This window comes from Onychomys torridus, chromosome 16 (assembly GCF_903995425.1).
Source record: "Onychomys torridus chromosome 16, mOncTor1.1, whole genome shotgun sequence".
NCBI classification, from domain to species: domain Eukaryota; kingdom Metazoa; phylum Chordata; class Mammalia; order Rodentia; family Cricetidae; genus Onychomys; species Onychomys torridus.
In genome coordinates, this window is record NC_050458.1 from 21,624,593 (window position 1) to 21,644,898 (window position 20,306).

General features: G+C 43.3%; 1 protein-coding gene across 2 annotated transcripts in view; it reads left to right on the plus strand.

Moving 5' to 3' along the window:
* Col14a1 (collagen type XIV alpha 1 chain) overlaps nucleotides 1–20,306 on the plus strand; it is a 203,460-nt gene that overhangs the window by 168,868 nt on the left and 14,286 nt on the right. For both annotated transcript variants that reach the window (XM_036208869.1, XM_036208870.1), the window contains exons 41-45: nucleotides 1,968–2,021; nucleotides 2,452–2,523; nucleotides 10,089–10,124; nucleotides 11,067–11,133; nucleotides 14,150–14,338. In XM_036208869.1, the coding sequence (XP_036064762.1) occupies nucleotides 1,968–2,021; nucleotides 2,452–2,523; nucleotides 10,089–10,124; nucleotides 11,067–11,133; nucleotides 14,150–14,338 (418 nt within the window). The remainder of the gene's footprint in view (nucleotides 1–1,967; nucleotides 2,022–2,451; nucleotides 2,524–10,088; nucleotides 10,125–11,066; nucleotides 11,134–14,149; nucleotides 14,339–20,306) is intronic.

Consider the following 20,306-nt stretch of genomic DNA (forward strand, 5'->3'; position numbering starts at 1 on the left):
GTATCTGAGACTGCTCTCACACTTTCATGCAGTTTTCCTGCCTCTGCCTCCTGAGTACTAAGAGAGGCATGAACCATGCTAAAATAAGTTATTTGTTACCCTCACATCAGAATGAGTTTTTGTTGTTTAACTATCAGATCCAATGAAGGTGTGTGTGCATGTGCGTGCGTGCGTGCGTGTGTGTAAAACTTGTCTGAGTCAGGACTTAACCTTAGAGCTTTCTCAGCTTTTCTCCCCCAAGACAAAGCCTCACCATATAGCCCAGGCTAGCCTCAAACTCATAATGCCACCTCAGTGCAGAGATTGTAGATATAGACCATCATGCCCAGTTCAAACAATTTTCACTAGAGTGAAAAACCAGAAATATTATGAAATGACAACACCAATACCATATGTATCAGTCTTGGATAGTGGCCATAATGACCCTAATGTATAAGTGACCTTATGCAGTACAGCACAATAAAATAAATAATGACTATTTCTTGTCTACAACCCAGAACAACCAGCAAGGGTGGGTGGAGGAGCAGAAGGTGTCTTTGCCTCACATAATCATTTCATAGTCTTTATACGTTGGAGTACTCATTAACAGTCAGCCTCTAAAGTTGTGGTAGGAGGGGGCTAGAAAGTGGTGGATCACTCGCAGGAAATGTTCATGAGCCAAGGCTGGAACTGGCCCCCTTTCCTGGCCAGGACTCAGGCACGAGGCTCCAACTGGATTGTGAGGAGGCTGCAAAATGAAGCCAAGCAATATGCCAGGCAGAAAAGGGAGACCAGAAATAGAGGTGAGCCATAACCTCGCTGGCTGCCTTCTGTGCAAAGACTCATTGGCATGGTGAGGCTTGAGAGCATGCTGAAAGGGCCTGGCTCACCTATGGTTCTCCTACACGCTCACCCGACGCCATCTCTTTGTGGCTGACTGGACACACCCGTCCACAGCTGTCTTTGGTACTTTGTGGTGGAAGAGGTGATGCTGAAGAAGATTCCTTGTGCTGATAAGATAGATGCTTGTGACCTAGGCAAGGGGAAGGACAGCCTGCTGCAAAAGGGGTGGGGATTGCCGGAAAGGGGGTTTGGGATAAGGTGGCTTGGGCTGGGACTGGGGGTTCCATGTAAAAATCTCATGGTGAAAAGTTTATTTGTCCCTGAAGCAGGAGCTGATATTTTGAAAACTTTTATGAACTTATAAAATTTAGATTGAAGATTCCCTCTCACGCCAACTGTAGCAGACAGGCCAGCCTTCACAGCTGTGCTAAGAGTAAACCATCCCAACTGTTAAACATTTTTTTACACTCATAAAAATATCACAGATACACTTACACTTGTCTCGGAGGGAGGATTTTTCAAGGGATATCATTTGTTTTGGGGGGGCTGTTTTAGTTAGTTAGTTAGTTTTATACACTTAAGAAATGGAATGGAAGCCAGTATGTACCCAGTGGTGAGCCTACTATAGTAGACACTCAGTGAAATTTTCCCAGGTCAAAACTGTCACCACAGCAGGCCGCCCTGCCCACATTCTCCTCCAATATGCTTCTCAAGAGCTAAAAATTGCAGATAATTGCACATCTCTTACTGCAATATAGATTCCCTGTAGGGGATACTCCTCACCCAAGATTTGTGGGTCCCAAAAGACACTAATCCACTTTTTCGGTCTGGACATTAATTAAAAAGAATTGAACTTATTTATTTCTTATGTTTAGTTTAATAAACTTTCTGAAAACAAGTTCCTATTTAAGTTTGTAAGTGGCATTTCTCACACCTACAATCCTTGCACTTGGGTCACTTATTGGGGCCAACAGACATAAAACACTTGCCAAGAGCAAGTCCCAGGAGAGTTTCACAGCAGTGCATCCTTGGTAGTCCAGAGCAGGTGGTAGGATTTGTGCCTAGATGTTGAAAGGAATTTGATGAGCCTCTTCTGAAAGCCATATAGCAAACACTTTGGGTGACATGTCATTTCTTTCCCTCAGGGATTTCCTGGAAAGGACGGTTCCGCTGGTCCCCCAGGGCCACCTGGTCCAATTGTGAGTATTTCTAGAAACTTCTGAGATCCATTCTGCTTTAAAGTATTATTTTCTTTGTAGAAATTTTCTTCTGCTGGGTTTTCTAGCTGCCATATTTTGCTATTGTGTAACAATAGTTTGTCTGTTGATACAGACCTGTAACACCCTTTAAAAATGACAAATCCAGAGGGTTTGATTATTCACTGAGTCAGTTTCTGTAAGATTGTCTGCATTCATGTAGTTGTTATTATCTGGAAATAAGACTAATCCTATGGAGATTCAAAACAGCTTTATAGTTGGTCATTGGGTACAGGAATGAGCAATGACTCCTGAAACATCAGTGGGGAGGAAAGCTCTTGGAGCATGCATTATTATCCTTGTTCAAAAGTTGGTTGTGATCCATCATATATATGAATCTTCACCTTTGTCCTATTTCTTGCTTCTATTTTAGGGCATTCCTGGAGCCCCTGGTGTCCCAGGGATCACGGGCAGCATGGGACCACAAGGATCCTTGGGGCCACCTGTGAGTACTCAGTGATAGCTGCTCAGGATCTATGTCCTGTCATCATTTATATGTCTGAATTTACCAGCATTTCCATGGATCAGAAATGTTTATTCAGATACCAAGCATGGTGGGGCACAACTTTAATCCCAGTGCTTAGGAAACAGAGGCAGGCAGATCTCTGTGAAGCTAGGCCAGTCTGATCTACAGAGCAAGTTCCAGGATATCAAGGGCTGCATAGAGAGACTCTGTCTCAAAAAAATTATATCAAAAATGTTTATTCAGGATTGGACTTTACAGGATTCCATGAATGACAGTGGAAAGTTTTAAGATTGTGTTGTCCATATGCCATGGTAAAGGTTAAATGGTCCCTACTGGAATAGCCAGCCATACTGATGCTCAAATGTGTCCCCATGGCTTGTTCTGGATTTGCCTAAGTGAACTCAGCACCACCTGTCAATGTTGGGTGCAACAGCTAAGTGTCAATCAAGCTGGACTCGCAGAAAGGGAAAATATAAAATTGGAGAAATATAAAATTTTAATGAAAATGGGAATATATTTTTATACCTTACACTCCATCAGAAAGCACATGCACACATAAGCAAACAGCATAAATGGAAATGCGTTTTTCCCTATTTTCCCCTTTTTCCATTCCTAATCTCTTCACTGACATTTAAATGTGACCAGTGGGAGAGGGTAAGGAACGAAGGGATGCGATGTCACTCTCACCAAAGCCATACTTCATGTCTTCTGTGACTTGCAAGATGCTCTGTAGGCTTAGATAGCAGCACTCTGACCGCATCTGTGCTGGACTGAGCAACCAGTAAATTCAAGGAGCTGCACTGTTGAAAAGTCTATCCTGCTGCAAACCTGCGGAGTGTGATGTGTGATGGAAGGGTGCAGAGGCAGGTATGAATTAGAATTCTATTGCTGCCTAAAAAATTACCACTACCTCGGTGGCTTAGAGCAGTGCACCATTATCATCCTACAGTTCTGCGGGATGGAAGTCTGCTGCTGATCTCACTGGGTTAAGAGCAAGGTTCTGGGGTCATCCTTAGGGATTCGTTGGGGGTTTTCCTGGTGCCAGGTTTCTCCCTAACCCCCAAATGCACCCCCAGCATCAAGACATTACTTGCATTACTCTCCCTTACCGTCTCGCTCCCCAACGCACCTCCCACACCTAGCCTGTCCAACTGCTCCCTCAAGTTCCCATACCTCCATCCCCCCACGCTGCCTGCCGCCCCCAGTTTACCCAGGAGATCTCTTCTATTTCCCCTTCAAGGGGAGGAGCTGGGTCCTACCTCAACTTGAGGTGTCATCCTTTGTTCCATCCTGTGGAAGGCCTGCCCCCTTCTGAATGGAGACAGGGTAGAGGGGCAGCTTGGAGTGTGTGTGGGGGGGGGGGCGGCAACGGGAGGAGAAGAGAGAGGGGAAACTCTGGTTGGTATGTAAAATAACTTTAAAAATGTTATTTAAATAAAATTTTAAAAAATCAAAAAAAAGAAAAGAAAAGAAAAGAGAAAAGAAAAGAAGAAAAAAGAAAAGAAAAGAGGAAGGTTCTGGAATTTCCCTATGGAGTCTCTTGGGAAGAATCTAGTTCCTTGACTTTTCTAGCTTCTAAGTGTTGGCCACATGCCTTGGTTTATGGCCACTTCCATCTTCAATTCCAGTAATATGCCTTCTTTTGGTCCCATTTTCCATCGCTGTGTCTCTTCCATAGGTGGGGAAGATTCTTTTCTTTAAGGACCTCCCTCCCTAGATAATTTCTAAGTCCTTAACTAAATTCTCTTTGCAAAGTCTTTTTGGCTTCATAAAGTGACATACTCACATGTTCTGGGATAAAACTTGGATGTGTAGGGAAGGTGGGGAGCCTTTTCCACTTGTCATAGGGAAAAGGCACAATGGAATGCTGAGGCAGATCAGAAAGGACACTGTGGTGCACACAACACATATCTAGACGCACCTGGGATATGCTTAGAAAAATGAATATGAGGTTCAGTAAACACATGTGGTTTGCACATCTTCATAAACTATCATTAGTAGTAACTTTACAAAGCTATGTACTTACCCTAACCACCTTCTCATTGTCCCAAACACTCTTGACTTTCCTCTTTTCAAATCAAATTAGTATTGGGTCACAGAAGAAAACTGAATGACTTTGTCTTCAGATATATATCAAAAAGACATTGTCACATTTGATCCTGTGTGTGGAAACACACACACACACACACACACACTCTTGAGTTCTTACAAGTAAGCACACAGACTGCTTCTGTTTCTCTTTCCTCTCTCTTTCTCCCTCCCACTCCCTCTCTCTTCCTGTCAATCTTATCTACTTATCCACTCATCCATTCCACACCAGAAAGCCTTAGAAACCTTCTGCTACTAGGTTTCAGTCTGTTCCTCAAGATGTGGTTCAGGGGACTGGAATCCCAGAATTCATCATTGAGACTTTGGGAGCAAAGGCCTCTGGTCAAAGGAGTCTCAGAGGTAGTGCATGCTCCATGAAGCAGAACCATGGCAGCACTTCAGGCATCAAAGACATTGCAGCATCCCACATACAGTAAGAAAACAGGACAAGGTTATTTTACCATGGTTACACACACTAAGCAAACCTGTGTGTGTAGGAGAAGTGGACCTTTTTCTTTCCAACATTTTCCAGAATTAATTTTCTTGCTCAGGCTATGAAAATACAAGCCATGGTTGGTCCTGAGCCAAGAGGGTTGGGATGAAAAAAGACAGGAGAAGGCACCAAGGTCTCTGGAGAATTTAAATGGGCTAGAGGTGGGCAGAGTAAGGTCAGAATGTATTGGTAAGAATGATACTTTTTCACTTACCTGCCTTGCCTAGTGTGCATCTGGGACATACTAATAAATCACTTCATGTTAGTTTTGTCATCCATCAGCAGAGGATCGTGTTTGGTGGCAGCAAGAGAGGCCTCATGCCACGGACACTTTTATCAGAAGTAGAAATTGGTCTCTAGCTGCTGGGTAGGGATACAACAGTCAGCTCCTCTGTTTCTCCATCCAAAGCAAGTTGTTCTCTGCACCAGAGTCCAAGATTTTCCCTGTGTCCAGGTTGCCAGCTCCCACATGCCTGCTGGCGGCCAGGCTGGTATGATTACTAAAGCAGGCTCCATGTTGTACTGGTAAGACCTTGATTGATTTCCCATAGATAACTGTCTAGGAAAATGAGGGAACCAAGAAGGACAGACTGTGCTGCAGAAAATGGCAGTGTGTTTCCTACAGTTGATGCCAGCAATACTTACTCTCTTGCGGTCCAGCTTCTGCACAGGCTCTTCCAGGCAGATGAGCATGGCGGCTGCCAAGCTTCTAATTCCTCCCTAGGCGGTGACTTAAATGTAGTGCCTCCCTGCCATGGGTCACATGCATAATGAAGCTCCTGAAGGGGCTTCTTGCTGCTGAGGCCCTGTGTTTCAGTAGGTAAGCCCATTATTTAAAGAGCCCTGTATAAAATGTCCAAATTCCCTGTGTCTAGATGGAGCTCTGGCACAAACCAACCTCTTTATAGGGGCCACAAACTGAACTAAATCTTTTAGCTTACATCTTAAATAAGTCCCCTCCTGCCCCCCATCTCAGGCAGTCAGCTATATCTTCTGGCTCCTGATGTCTGGGGATTTTTATTGTCGTGCTTGTATAACACTTTATCATCTGAGACATAGAGTACTTTCTACATATTTGTAAGAAGGGAGACAGAAAGAGAGGGGAAGAGAAAAGGATAAGGTGGGAATGGGAGTAGGAAAAGAGAGGACCAGGTATTCAGGTTCTCAGAGAGGAGGGTAAGGAGAACAACAGTTCAGGGAGACTAAGCTACTGTTACTGGTTCAAGGTCAGGTCATTGAAGCTCTGTGAAGCCTGATGAGGGTTGGATTTTGTATAACAGGCTTCTTCAGCATGTGGGACTTGGACCATGAGATCATTCTCTCCCTTTCAGCCCCAAACTTCTGTGAATCTATGAATGTAGCTACTGTGTTTCTTTACATTTCAAGTGTTCCTAAAGTTAAAGGAAAAATTCACGAGTTTTTCCTGCCTCCATCTACAGGGGCTATGTGTTTTCCCTCAAAGCATACTTCGGTGGAGTTATGGGCCTTCATGTGCTCAGGAATTTTTATTTTGTGTTTTTGTTTTACTTTGCAAATATCAAAGGGAATATGTCAGAGAAGTTGGATTCAAATATAATTACTTGCTGTACTAATATTTCACTAAAAAGATCTTTCATTGAGACTGTGTAGCTGTGCCTTTTAACTACTTAATAACAAGCATCATGAGACCGAGTTTAGGGAATTTCAGGCCTAATTAAACACATCCATCTCTTTAGACCAGAAAGTGCCAATAGCTAATGCTGTCTATTTTCTTCACTAATCAAGTTTGCTCTGTAATTTTTCGTTAAATATGAAATATTTTCAAACATGTTAATATAACAAATGACATGAAAGGAAATGTGGAAAGGCATGTTGGTGTTGAAATTAAAGTGTTCAAGACAAAATAATTTTTTTTTTTAAACACAAGATTTCACTGTGGAGCCAAGTTAGGCTTAAACTCAGTGCAATACTTCTACCTCAACACTGTGATTACAAATGTGTGAGCTACCACGCCTGGCTCAAAATCAAGTTTTTAAATGGCTCAAGTTAGGACTTCATTCTGCATTCTTAGAATGAAGTGTGTAGGGAGGGGAGTCGTATACCTGCTTGCTTTTGTTTGTATTGGGAAAAATGTTTTAATTGGAACTGAAGATTCTGGATCATGGTTGTTGTGAACAGAATCCTCTTCTAGCCAAGCAACGGAGAGGACTAGGTCCAGAAGTCCACAAGTTGGCCTCAGGTTCTAGCTCTTCTATGTCCTTATTGTGTGATCTTGGGCAAATGGGATTTGAACTCTCCGTGTGTAGTTTTCCTAATCTATAAACTGGGAATGTAGCTTGCAGTTGTTACAAGGACTGCATGAATTAATCTTATAGAAATATTTATTATAGGGATAAAAAGAACTACCTTGGAAGGGTATTGGGAGGGTTAGCTGAGGGAATACATAAGAAGTACCCAGAACAGTGGCTGGCAAAAGCAACCCAAATATTCACTATTAAAATTTATAATTCTGAATATATTAAAATGTCAGGGTCTCTCTCTCTCTCTCTCTCTCTCTCTCTCTCTCTCTCTCTCTCTTTTACTGCTGGTTTTTGATTTGTATCTAATGCCCCCAATTTTTTTTTAACCCAATAGTGTCATAAGTATCTCCTATCTCTATTAGGACCTGTCACTGGACACTGCCTTCTCTGGGGTTTTGTCCTCTTGAAATCAGGGGTGACAGGTGCTAAGAGAAGAAGGAATAGCTTGTGAATTTATTTACAAAATGAATTTAGGCTGTTACACAAACACACAGAGAATGAATGTGTGTGTGTGTGTGAGAGAGAGAGAGTGAAAGAAAGAGAGAGAGAGAGAGAGAGAGAGAGAGAGAGAGAGAGAGAGAGAGAGAGAGGCAGAGAAAAGGAGGATGGGAGGGAGAGAGAGAATTGCATACATTTTATTTTTGCAAACAAGTTTTTCTTGTGGAAGTTGGGTATTTTTAAACAGAACTAACACTTTCTCTAACCCTCTAACAATGCACTGTAGTGTGTCTTAACTATTTTTCTTCTGTCTCTTTCCTATCCAGGCTGTTGAGGCAAAGTGTAGACTGGCTAGTAATGCAGACTTGAAATGAAACCCAACCACTCAATCATCCAGTTAACACGTATGTGGGAGTGCCTGCCATGTTCCAGGCAGTCTCTGGAGATGGGCATATGGAAATCCCTTAGCTAGATGCAGACCCAGCCTTGTGGAGCTCACATGCCAAGCAGGAGCTGCTTTCTTTCTGGAATCTGGGATCCTCTTACAAGCTCTTTGTCTACTTATTTCTGAATCGTCAGCATGCCATGAGATTCTAAGCTGTGGGCCTTCTACTCTCCAGAGTCCCTTCACTGAAGGCCCCTGCCTTTTGAAGAAACGCAGAGGCTTTAAATGGATTGGAGAGCCAAAGACTTGCATTTTCCCCAAAATATTTGTTCTTCTTAAAACTTTTTATTTATTTTAATTTTATTAGTTTTTTGAGAATTTCATGTGTGTTTTGATGATATTTCCCTCCTCCCCCAACTCTTCCCAGATCCACCCTCGCTTTCCTACCCACCTAACTTTGTGTCTTGAAAAACAATAAATCCATCAATTTGCATCACCCATTGTTAGATGTGGGGCCTTCTGCTGGAGTGCAGCCAATTTACCAGAGGCTACACTTTTAAAGAAAATTGACTCTTTCTCTCTCAGGAGCTAGCTGTTGCCAATAGCTCCTTAGCTAGGGATGTGACTTTGTGCCCACCTACCCTTCCTCTTATTTAAAAAGATATTTTAAGGCATTATGTTTAATTGTGTACATATATATACACACAAAAATTGTGTGTGTGTGTGTGCACACGCATGTGTGCGTGCTTATGTGTTGAATACATTAGGAAGGGCACAAATAGAAAAGAGACAAGAGAAATAGTGGGTTGCTGCCACCTGCTTAGGAGGGGTCCCTGTTGGTCCTCTTCCCCTGCCCACCCCAACTATGACTGTATGTGTGTAGCTTGAAATTGACCCGGGAAGAAGCCTTTCTGCTGCCAACATCTGCACACACTGTGCGTCGTGACGTTCTCTTTCCCTGGGCCCTAAGAAGTAAACCAAGAAATCTGAGCTTGGGTAACTTACAAAGCAGAATTTGGACTCCACACTGCATTTGTTTTGAGGCCTGAGGAGACTGAAGAAACAAGAGGAAACAATCTGACAATGTGGCATATTACATTCATGGATTCTATTCACACGCCTAGGAGTAATCATGGAAATGTTGCATCCATATTGCCTGTGAGTTGACACAGAAATATGACAGCCTCCTAAGGACACCTGTTTCCCATTATAAGCATAATTTCATTGCAGGAACACTGAAAACATTGTATTTTTTTCAGTACATATTTTATAGTAATAGTAAGGCTTCTTATGGTCAAAAGTAGCCAAGCTGTGGTTTTTAAATAAGAATTCAGCTGAGAAAGTATGCACACATGAGCTCTGATGTTGTACACACTCTTGCTATCATTGGAGAGGAAGCAGGCTGAGGCTGTGGGGTTTCAGAGATCCCATCATTTCCTTTAACTGCTAGCTTGAGAGGAGTTCTTTGCCTTTCTTATAGAAAGAAACTTTTCAGAAGGGGTTTGTGGAATCATTATGACATACTCTGTACAGTTCAGCACAGTGCATGGTGTTCGGTGTAGGAAGCTGTGATGGCACCATTGATGAAAATGTAGTTTACTCCGTAGTACTACTGCACCATTCCACTTCCATGGCTCCAAACTGCCACATCTCTGTATGAAAGATCCGGAGGACTAAAGTGCATAAATAAGCTGTTTTGCTTGGTGGGACTACAGGTTCCTACCTGTTTTATTCCTAATGCCTGTTTTCACCCAAATTTGGGGGGGAAATGCCTTTGTCAAGTGTGAAAATTTACAGTCTCATGACTCATAGTTCAGCACTGCATCCCAAGTAACTTGAAATTTGTTCTTCACATTTACAGGGTATCCCTGGACCAAAGGGAGAGCGAGGTGAACGAGTAAGTCTCCTGAGGATGCTTCTGGCTATAGGTGGTTGCACGCAGCCCTTGCCTAAGCCGGATGAACAATGGTCATTGCCAACTGTGGTATTCATTGCAGTCCCAGCGGTGTTTCACTTAGAAGCACATTTCCAAGGAAAAACATCTGGCGGGGTTGGGGGCCAGGAGAGGATTTCCAGTTGTGTGCTGCTGTTGTCTGGCTCCTTGAACTTGGGCTCCACTCCTTAAAGATAAACACAGGGAGAATCACACTCACCTAACCCACAAAGTGGAGCTGAGATGGAAATAGCATAATAGCTGGAGACGGGTGTCCTAATGGATGTGGATGGCTTTGTTCCAATGCCAGCCAGTGGCACAGGACTCCCATTTTCCTGATGGCATAGTTTTGGCAAGAAGCAAGACAGTGTGGTTGGAGAGACTCAAATAAAAAGCCTTGAGATTCAAATCACTTCAATTTCAGTGCCTACTCTCTTTTTGTAGAAATTGGGAGGCTCCTAATGTAGTTGCATTCTTGGCTGGGGTAGAAACAGCCCAGTCTCAGGTTCAACAGGTTATTTCTGTGAAAACTTTGGCAATGTATCTAATGCTAGCTAGCTGTAACAGAGGCTTAACAGTTTTTCCAATGAGTTGTTATTAGTATTAAATGAGCCACCACTTGAGAAGGCATTACTATTTATGAGCACATTTGTATATTATTAATAATTTTTTAGAATCTGGGATCAAAAAATATTTACTTGAGCATATGAATCTAATCAGCAAAGTCTTTCAGAAACCCCGAATCCTGGGTGCAATATGCCTCTTCTGCATTAACCACAGTAGTTAGCCCGCCCTGCTGCTAGGATCCTAGAGTCTTGCTGGAAACAATGGGTCAGGTCAGCTATGTCCCAGCTGTATGGCTGCACTTATGGCCATGCTTGAGGAATATACTTTCTTCCCATCCAGGGAGACCTGCAGTCCCAAGCCATGGTGAGGGCAGTGGCACGTCAAGTATGCGAGCAGCTCATCCAGAGTAAGTGCACATGCTGCTCACCCAGGCCATGTCTCATTCCTGTTCAAAGGAAGCCTCCATTCCCAGGACCAGGGAGACCAAGGAAGACCCCTCTGAAGCTATGTACTGCTGAATACATATAGTTTTACAGACCCCTTCTCGGAACCACCTACCATCCTAATATGAGCTCTCCAATCATGGCACAGGAGCCAGACTCCTATGTCCTTCCTCCAAGAGCCATTTGCAAATGAATATTTAATTTAACTGTTCTGATGGGATCTTCCATTTCTCTTTCTCCCACCAAGTATATAGGTACTTTCTCAAGTGTTAAGACCAGACTCTGTCAGAATCAAAATGACCATGGTGTTGGTTTCTACTGGCTCACAGATTTTAATCATTTTCCCTTTCTTATCCAGTTTATATCCATTACCTTTGGTTAGCCCAAGACCCCTCTTTTGATTCCCTTGGTTGTATGCCAAAATGTACACATATACATAGGGTTGATGTGACATCCAGTGACAGTTGGGCATCATTCATAAAATCACACCAGAACATACTTGTTATAATATTTATTCCATTTATTTATTTTCAAACCTGAAAGTTTCAACAGCATTTATTTCAACAACAGATTCCTATACTTACCCACTTATTTTATATATTTTGTCTCAAAAATCTAACCACAAGGTTAGGAGGGTGGACCCTTCTCTTTGCCATGAATGTGTTTCATTTCAGAATATCTGAGGCCAAGTAAAAACAAAAATTCCTGTCAGACCCACCCAACTTGAGCCCAGCACTCATGCCCACACTCCCCGCCCTGATGGCAACCTCCTCCTCCAGGCATGGCATTTTCAGGATAGTTGCCTTATCTGTCTCAGGGTTGTGTTTACTTTAAGCCAGAGATGTGTGGGCATCAGGCCAGTGGAGCCCAGTAAGTGCCAAGGTCTGTGGGCAGGATCCGAAATTCCACCTGTTCCTTGGGGATAAACCCAGGTCATGCTCTGGGGATGTGCGGACGGAGAAATGAGGGTTTTCACTCAGGCAAAATTATCAGTAGCAGGAAGACAAAGCTGCTGTCATCTTGCACAGTTGTTGTCGCTGTATGTTGTATTCAATAGGAAGTCAATTCTGTTCAGTCCCAGAGTGCCCACAGCCAATGTGTGTGGAAGAGAAAATTCACCAAGGAAGCCAAACAGTTCCAATTAGTGACAAAACAAGGCCGTTAGAAACGGTATATTCTACAAGGGAGACTGGACTTAGTCTCTTTTAGAGTTGGATGCACCGGGAGTTCATACAAGCTCTGCATTATTTCATGGGTTTCTTAATCTCCAGTGGGCCATGTAAATGAGTAGAGATAAAGCTTGTATGGAAATTCTCTGGGCTGAATCTTCATATGGCTTCCTACACACAACAGGAAGAGTGAGTTACTGTATTTGCTGCCTGGTTTTGCTATAGGATGAAAACTTGGGCTATGTGACTACTTCAAACATATTCTAAAAGTCGAGGGCCCAATATAGTTTTCTCCCTTAGAAGTCCTCAGACTTTGATAAATGACTTCTAGGAACAGAGTTGGAACCGAGACAAGAGCTGAAAAGAATCTGCTACAGGGAGAGCCTGTCTGTCCGTGCAACTGCAGGAGGAGGAAACGGTCACAGCTGCCACCCCCTGTCTGTCTTCCCTAAACGCAGCTCTGCGCTCCTCTGTGCTACTTAAACTCTCACCCAGAACCTTGTGTGGGGGTTTGCATATACTCCCACACGAGCCCAGCCCTCTGGGTTTTAGTTCCTACTTGATGGCAAGAAGTATGCTAAGAAGAGTTACGTGGGAAATGGAGGGAGGGCAGAGCTCCTGGCAAAGCGGGAAGTGGAGAAGACAGGTGCCTCACCTGCCCAAACAGCAGCGGACATGCCTGCTGATTGCATCAGAAGAGCATCCCACATCACAGTTCAATGTTGAAGGAGAGAATGCATCAGATGTATTTATATGTGCTTCCTCAAATACGATTACTGTTTTTATTTCGACTTAAGTATTTAAAAGGAAATAAATATGTCTGAGGATATAGACCAGTTGGTAGAGTGCTGGACTTACATGTGTGAGATCCTAGGTTTGATCCCCAGCACGACATGAAGGAGGCTTAGTGATGCATGCCTGAATCCCAGCACTGTAGGTGTGGAGGCAGGAAGATGACAAGTTCAAGGTCATCCTCAACTACATAGCTAGTGAAGGCCAGCATGAGAGACATGAGACCTCCTTATCTCTCAGAAACACAGAAGCCCCAAAAAGCCACGAGAAAGAGTGGGTACCCCTATACACTGAAATAATAATAAATGAACTCCTCATTTCTTACAAGGAGGTGAATAATAGTCACCTAAGTGGGGAAATCTCTCCCTTGAAGATGCTGGAAAATGAAGTATTTATGGTATTAAGGCATTATATGTCATTGTTTAAATGTGCTATTCCAAACATAGCTAAGTTAAGAGGTTACAAGAGAGAGCAACAGGTTCTTGTTCTGTTTTGACATTTGTTTTTAACCCAGGGCAGGGGCAGCTTGCAGCTAGGACACAGCAGAGTTTCTTGAAAAAACTGTCTTGGCAACTAGAGTTGAGCGCAGACATGGGACTTGTCTGGGGATTTCAGAGCAGGAGGGTGGAGCAGGCTTTGTGGGGTGGAACAAAGGCAAGTAACTAATGTGGAGGGGAATTGCTGGGGAGAAAAGCAGCCGGGTGAGGGATCAGGGGTCAGACAAATGTTGGGGTGATTATAAAATTTATGACTTCTGTTCAGTGATGTTTATGGCAATGCTGACGTGAGCTGTGGAATTCCAAACACATGAGATATGACTTGAATGCAGCCCAGCTGTTAATATCATCCAGGATAAAATGCAAAAAATCCTAAGTTACAAATGAGTCCATTTCAGAAGGGTGTGCCTTTTCCTCAGGGGACATCTGACAGAGTTATTTGGAAGTTCGAAGAATGACCCCCCCCCCCCCCAAGTTTCCCCTTGAAATGTGTGACAGTTCATTTATTTGTTGTTGCTCAGGTCATATGGCCAGGTACACAGCCATCCTCAACCAGATCCCCAGCCATTCGACATCTGTCCGGACCATCCAGGGCCCACCTGGGGAGCCTGGGAGACCAGGTTCACCTGGGACCCCGGGAGACCAAGGACCTCCAGGTGCTCCAGGCTTCCCAGGAAATGCAGGTGTGCCAGGGACCCCAGGAGAACGAGGTAAGCTGGGCCACTTCTCTCCCAGAGAAGGGGATAGGGGATCAGAATGTGATTGGGGTGCTTATACAGTGACAGAGACTGAAACAACAGAACAAAATTAATTCTCTCTCAGTTACTAAATTTCTTATATGTCCTGAGACTGGGGAAATTAAGCAGCATACCTGATAATCAGAGTATATCTACTTGTGTGCCAGGAGCCCCAACTCATCGCTAAGAGGCTTTTGTTTAATTATTTGAGAATTGTGTATGTGAATTCACTGTTTATGGCTTTTCCACAACTCCCTTTTCTCCCTTGTCCCTTGTTCCCCCATTATGCCCTCTCAAATTTATCACTTCTTCTACAATTGCTCTTATATCTGCGTGCAGATGCACAGATATATCTAACTTACTGTGTCCAGTTAGGTTTTTACCCATGTGGACATATGTTTAGGGCTGACAATGTAGGATTGGGGCACCTACCATGGGGCTCGTCAGTGAAAACCCTGATTTTTCCCTCTCTCGGCAGCCACTTACTTCTTGTAGCTTTTATTTAGGGGTAGGGCCTTGTCAACTTTTCCCTCATCCATATTGGTATGTTGGCTGGTGTGGTCTTGTGCAGGCAACCATATTGTTGAGATTTCATGGGTGCAACATCCTTAAGATGTCCAGAGGAGACTGTCTTGCAACGATTGTCTCAGTCCTCAGGCTTTTTTGTGATGGCCCCTGAGCTTGACCTGTAGGGGTCGTGGCATCATATAAAAAGGACTTATAAACAAAAATCACATGGCCACCTGAATAGATGCATTTCTGCTTTTGCACGTACATATATTATTTACTTGTCTGCCTTTTGAAAAATCCGCTTTCCCTTGTGTTATGCATCTTATTGTTAGTGCAAGGTTCAGGTTAATCCTGACATGTGCATGAACCTCATCCTCATCACCCCAGACCGGAAGTAGAGCCACCCACGGACACGTGGTATGCTTATTGACTCTTACTTCTGGTTTTGTGTGCCTTTGACATCAGTTGACAGCTAGACTGCTGGGATTAATAGTCAGCATGTTGTGAGGCAGTGCACAATGCCTTTAACCTCATTTCCTACAAGGCTGTCACATTGATTATGATCTGATTGTGATTATCATTCAGGACACAAAATCAGAACGAAGGGCGTAATGCCCTTCCGTGCACCAATGATCTGGACACCCCGAGGGAGTCTACTTCTGCCAGCAGGGTGTCCTTCAGTGGTGTTGGGGATAGAGAAACAGTGACTCACAGAGTATAGAGCCAGTGCCTGCCTGAGTCACTCCCAGCAAGCTCCAAGTTGTCTTTGCTCTCTGTATGGAAATCCTTACTCTGCTCTTGACAAACCGAGTCTTTCCTATATGTCAAGATAATTGAGTGATTAGATGAAAGAAAAATTACCCAGGAGTTCTCAAAGGGTAGTTAGACAACTGTTGGGTATATGAATTTCCACATCAACATGTATGTGTGTGTGTGTGTAATGGAATTGAAATTGAAGCCCTAGCCTATTGGTGAAATTATTAAGGCCACTCCACGTAGTTAAAAGGGAGGTTTATTTTGTGGGGTAACTTACAAATGAAGGGATAGGTTGTAGGGTCTGGCAAAGGTATGGCGCAGTCTGGCGGTGTTCTCTGGAGAACTCTGCTCAGTCTACCTCCTGTGTCCAGCGTCCCCGAACCAAGCGAGCGTGCCCCTCCTCTCTATCTTGGGTCTTCCGCTTCCTCCTCTGCCCCGCCTTGTGGGCGTGACCATTACCGAAGCCTCAATGGGGGTTAGAACTTCCAGGCCAATGCTGGGATGGCTATCCACTACACTAGCCCTCATCCATTTGTTCTCTGGCCCTCTAGTTTTATATAAAAGGAAGCATATGAAGGCACTAATGCCAAACAGGGTTCAAAGTCAGCCAACATCAGGACTGGTAATAAGGAACAGAGGAGGCATTTTTTTCACTATTGCATCAATTGTGATTATCATGATTCTTAAGACAACACCATTTCATAATGAGGAACAATAAATATTGTTAGTCGGCAATATAATAAACTATGAAAGCAAGATAAAAAGAAATGTGGCTGACAAATTGTTTCTGGCATAGGACTCAAATGTAGCCCACTCTCTGCTGAGGCTGAAGACTCATGGCTTTCTTCATTTGGCCAGTTTTTCAGCAGAATCCTTCATTTGGTTTCTCTGTTGAAGTTTTTCAAGTTTCTAAAACACATACTGTACAGTAAAATATATAGAAATGTATGTGAGTGGATGGGGTGTGGTGGCACACACTTTTAATCACAGCACTTGGAGGCAGAGGCAGGTGAGTCTCTGAGCTCCAGGGCAGCCATGGTGGGAGAGGTGTAATATGGAATGGTAGTCTAGTAGTCTTGCAAATAGATGATGCTGGGGTAAGTGGAGCAGCACCCTAACTCTGTTTCCCACTTTCATTGAAAGACCCTCTCCCCTGAGGGGTGATTTAGTCTCATTTCTGATGGTGTGTTAAAATATTCTGTCACTGAGTGATTTAGCAGAGAAAGGCTTCTTATTTTAGCTCACACTTGTGGTGGGGAAGTCAAAGAAATGGGAAGTTAAAACAGCTAGTCACTCCACATCTACAGACAAGAGCAGAGAGAAAAGCATACACACACACACACACACACACACACACACACACACACACACACACATGCTTGGTGCTCAGCTAGCTTTCTACACTGTTATATAGTCAAGAACCTAAACCAGGGAACAGGGACAGCCCACTTTTAGGCTGAGTCTTCCCATGTCAGTCAATGTAATCATTGCAGTCCCCGTAGACATGCCCATAGGTGGAGCTTCTTAAGACAATCCCCCATAGATATCCTCCATAGGCGGAGCTGCTCTACACAGTCCCCTGTAGACATGCCCATAGGCTGAGCTTGTTGACATTCTCTTCCCAGGTGATTCTGGGTTGTGTCCAATTCACACACTAACCATGGCAGGGGATCTTGGATTTGATTATCTCCATTTGAAAAGTGCTGTCTTAGAAATGGCATCTTTGTTTAACTCCTTCCTTCGAGAACTGGCCAAACCTTCTTTGGATTCAGAGAACAGAAGAAAAATGGCAGACACTGCCTTGGTCTAATGGTTCTCTGCAGCTCTCATTACCTCAGATGATTTTTGCTCATTCTGCTTGTCTGTCTTCCTCCTCCTGGACTCCTTGTCTCATTTCACTTCAGAAAGTCACACTCAGAACTTATGAGGAACAGTATCCCGTCAGCTCTCTTCTCTCTTAGATTGTAATATCCATAGACTCCTCAGATTCAAAGAGGCCATGCAGCTGCTGTTTCCTCCACACACTCCACTGCTGAGTTCCCCACTTGCTGGCTCTCAGAACTTCAGGGCCTCCTTTCGGCACAACATCATGCTTTTGTTATCTAGCCTGCTTTCTAACCTGCCTTCTCTCACCTTATTACAAAGAAAACTCTTTTTCTGTGGACTAACATTTCCTGTGCTTGCTTAGTTCCTCTCATTACAGTCGACACTGCCCTGGGGTACAGGGCTCTTTATACCAGGATCAACCTTCACCTTTTTCCTTGATTCCCTGAACTGCCACATTCATGCTGGTTATTCTGATCCTCCTTTGCCTCTCTGGTCATTGGCTTGGGTGATCCCGACTTGATCCCCTTGATCATCTGTTCATCTACCATTTCCTTTCTATAGTTATTGAAATGTTCATATCTACACCAGGGTCTTAGTCAACAATGAGTTTCTTCACTTACTTGAAATGAGTTATTAACTTGGAATGAGGTGTTTCTTTCTCTCTCTCTCTCTCTCTCTCTCTCTCTCTCTCTCTCTCTTTGCCAAAGCTGAGGACTGAACCCAGGGTCTTGCACTTGTTAGGCAAGTGCTCTACCACTGAGCTAAATCCTCAACTCCATGGAATGAGGTGTTTTTAATTTACTCAGAAGAATCAATAAAACCTCCCAACTTCTGTCTTCTTGATAATTCCTTCAATTCCTATGACTCTTCAAAAAATATTTGGATCAGAGGCACCATCCAACTCAATAGTTTCATTTTTTTATTTTCCATCAGTGACAGCTGAATTTCATATTTGGTATGTTTTCCACAATAAATCAGCAAAATTTTATTCAGGACAAGGACTGTGTAAGGTTTTATGGCTTCTCCATGTGAGAGATAATACTATTATTTGTGGCTATAACTTATTCAGCATCAAATACTTGTACAAACTATTGTCGTAGACCAACACACACACTACCTCATTCAAAAAGTTGGGAAATGGTTCAGAGAGGAAAGAGGGTGAACCTACTACTGAGTTTATAGGCTGGGGGAAGTCAGATGCCTTGAGATTGTAGAAAGTAAACAGTTTCAGAATTTAGAGGAAGATGTAAGTGTGGACTTTGATAAGAAAGAGTGCTGGTGCATATGGAGCAAATACCATGTGTTATTTGCTAGAATGATATTCATTAAAATAAAAACTTTATGAGATCTGAATTAGCCCCATTATTTTTGTGATGCTGAATGTCAAATCCAGGGTCTTCCATGTACTAGAAAGTTGTTTAACCACGGAGTACATTTTAGCCCTGGATTAGCCCTTACTGTTGTGTGTGCGTGTGTGTGTGTGTGTGTGTGTGTGTGTGTGTGTGTGTGTGTGTGTGTGTACACCTTAATGTGTGTGCATTCCAGCCCTGGATTAGACCCTCCTTTTGTGTGTGCGTATGTGTTCATGTATTTGTGTGTACATGCATGTGCTAATCAGGTACCGCCTCCATCACCTTTGAGACATCTCACTGGCCTTACCAGTTAGTCTAAGCTGGCTGATCAGTGAACTCCAGGGATCCTCTTGTTTCTACCTCTCCAGTACTAGGACTGTAAGTACACAACACCAATTACTACAACAACTACTACTACTGCTGCTGCTGCTGCTGCTGCTACTACTACTACTACTATTACTACTATTTTCTCTCCTCCTCCTCCTCTTCCTCCTCCTCCTCCTTCTCCTCCTCCTTCTCCTCCTCCTCCTCTCTCTTGTCCTCCTTCTTCTTCCTCTTCCTTGTTCTTCCATGAGTTCTGTGAATTCAACTGAGATCTTCGTGTTTACAGAGCAAGCACTCGACTGACTGAGCTGTTCTCCAGGCCATTTTGTTTTGTTTTGTTTGTTTTTTGAGACAGGGTCTCATGTTGCCTTGGTTGGCTTCAACTTGCTATTTAGCTGGGGCTAGTTTTGAACTTCTGATCTTCCTACGTGCTGAAATTATAGGTGTACATCACTGCACCTAGCCAAGCTCTATCTTACATGATTAAACTACAGTAAATATGAATTACTAATTGTTCAAAGTCACTAGGAAGAAAAACAGGGGGCCAGGACCTGGGATCTATATTTCACTGAAATGCTTTTTTCCTAGATGCAAGTATACCCTGTACTTATATCATCTCATCAAACAGAAATTCTCCTAAAATGTCAGGGCCACCTCCTAAAGGTGGCACTACTGAGACTCACTGCTTCTGGTGACTAGCATAGGTGACACTCTGAGTGAAGAGACAGAAGCCAGCTGAAAGAAAAGGTGGGTGGGAAGGGAGTTATATATGATCAACACTTGTTCGCTGGGTTTGGAGGCGAAATCTGAACTACATCCTAGGAACAAAGTAAACTTTGTAAAGTTCCTCTTTAGGATGTCGTTATTGTGCATTTGTTCATAGTGAAGATCTGCTAAGACTCCAAATCTGCTAAGGCGAGATTGCCATGCATGTGAACTTCAGTGATCCAACCAAGAGAATGACCCAGTCAAACACAAATTTGACCTGATCTTGCTCAGATAACATAAATAAATGACAGTCTGTCCAAGAGACCAAGAAATGGCATGAAGGCAGGGATTGCTGCCCCATACTAAGACAGCCTACATCCATAACATATTTGATAAACTTAGAAAATAGAGTCCTAGATCTGATGCTAGAGAGGTTTCTTGTGTTCAGTATTCCTATAATGTAA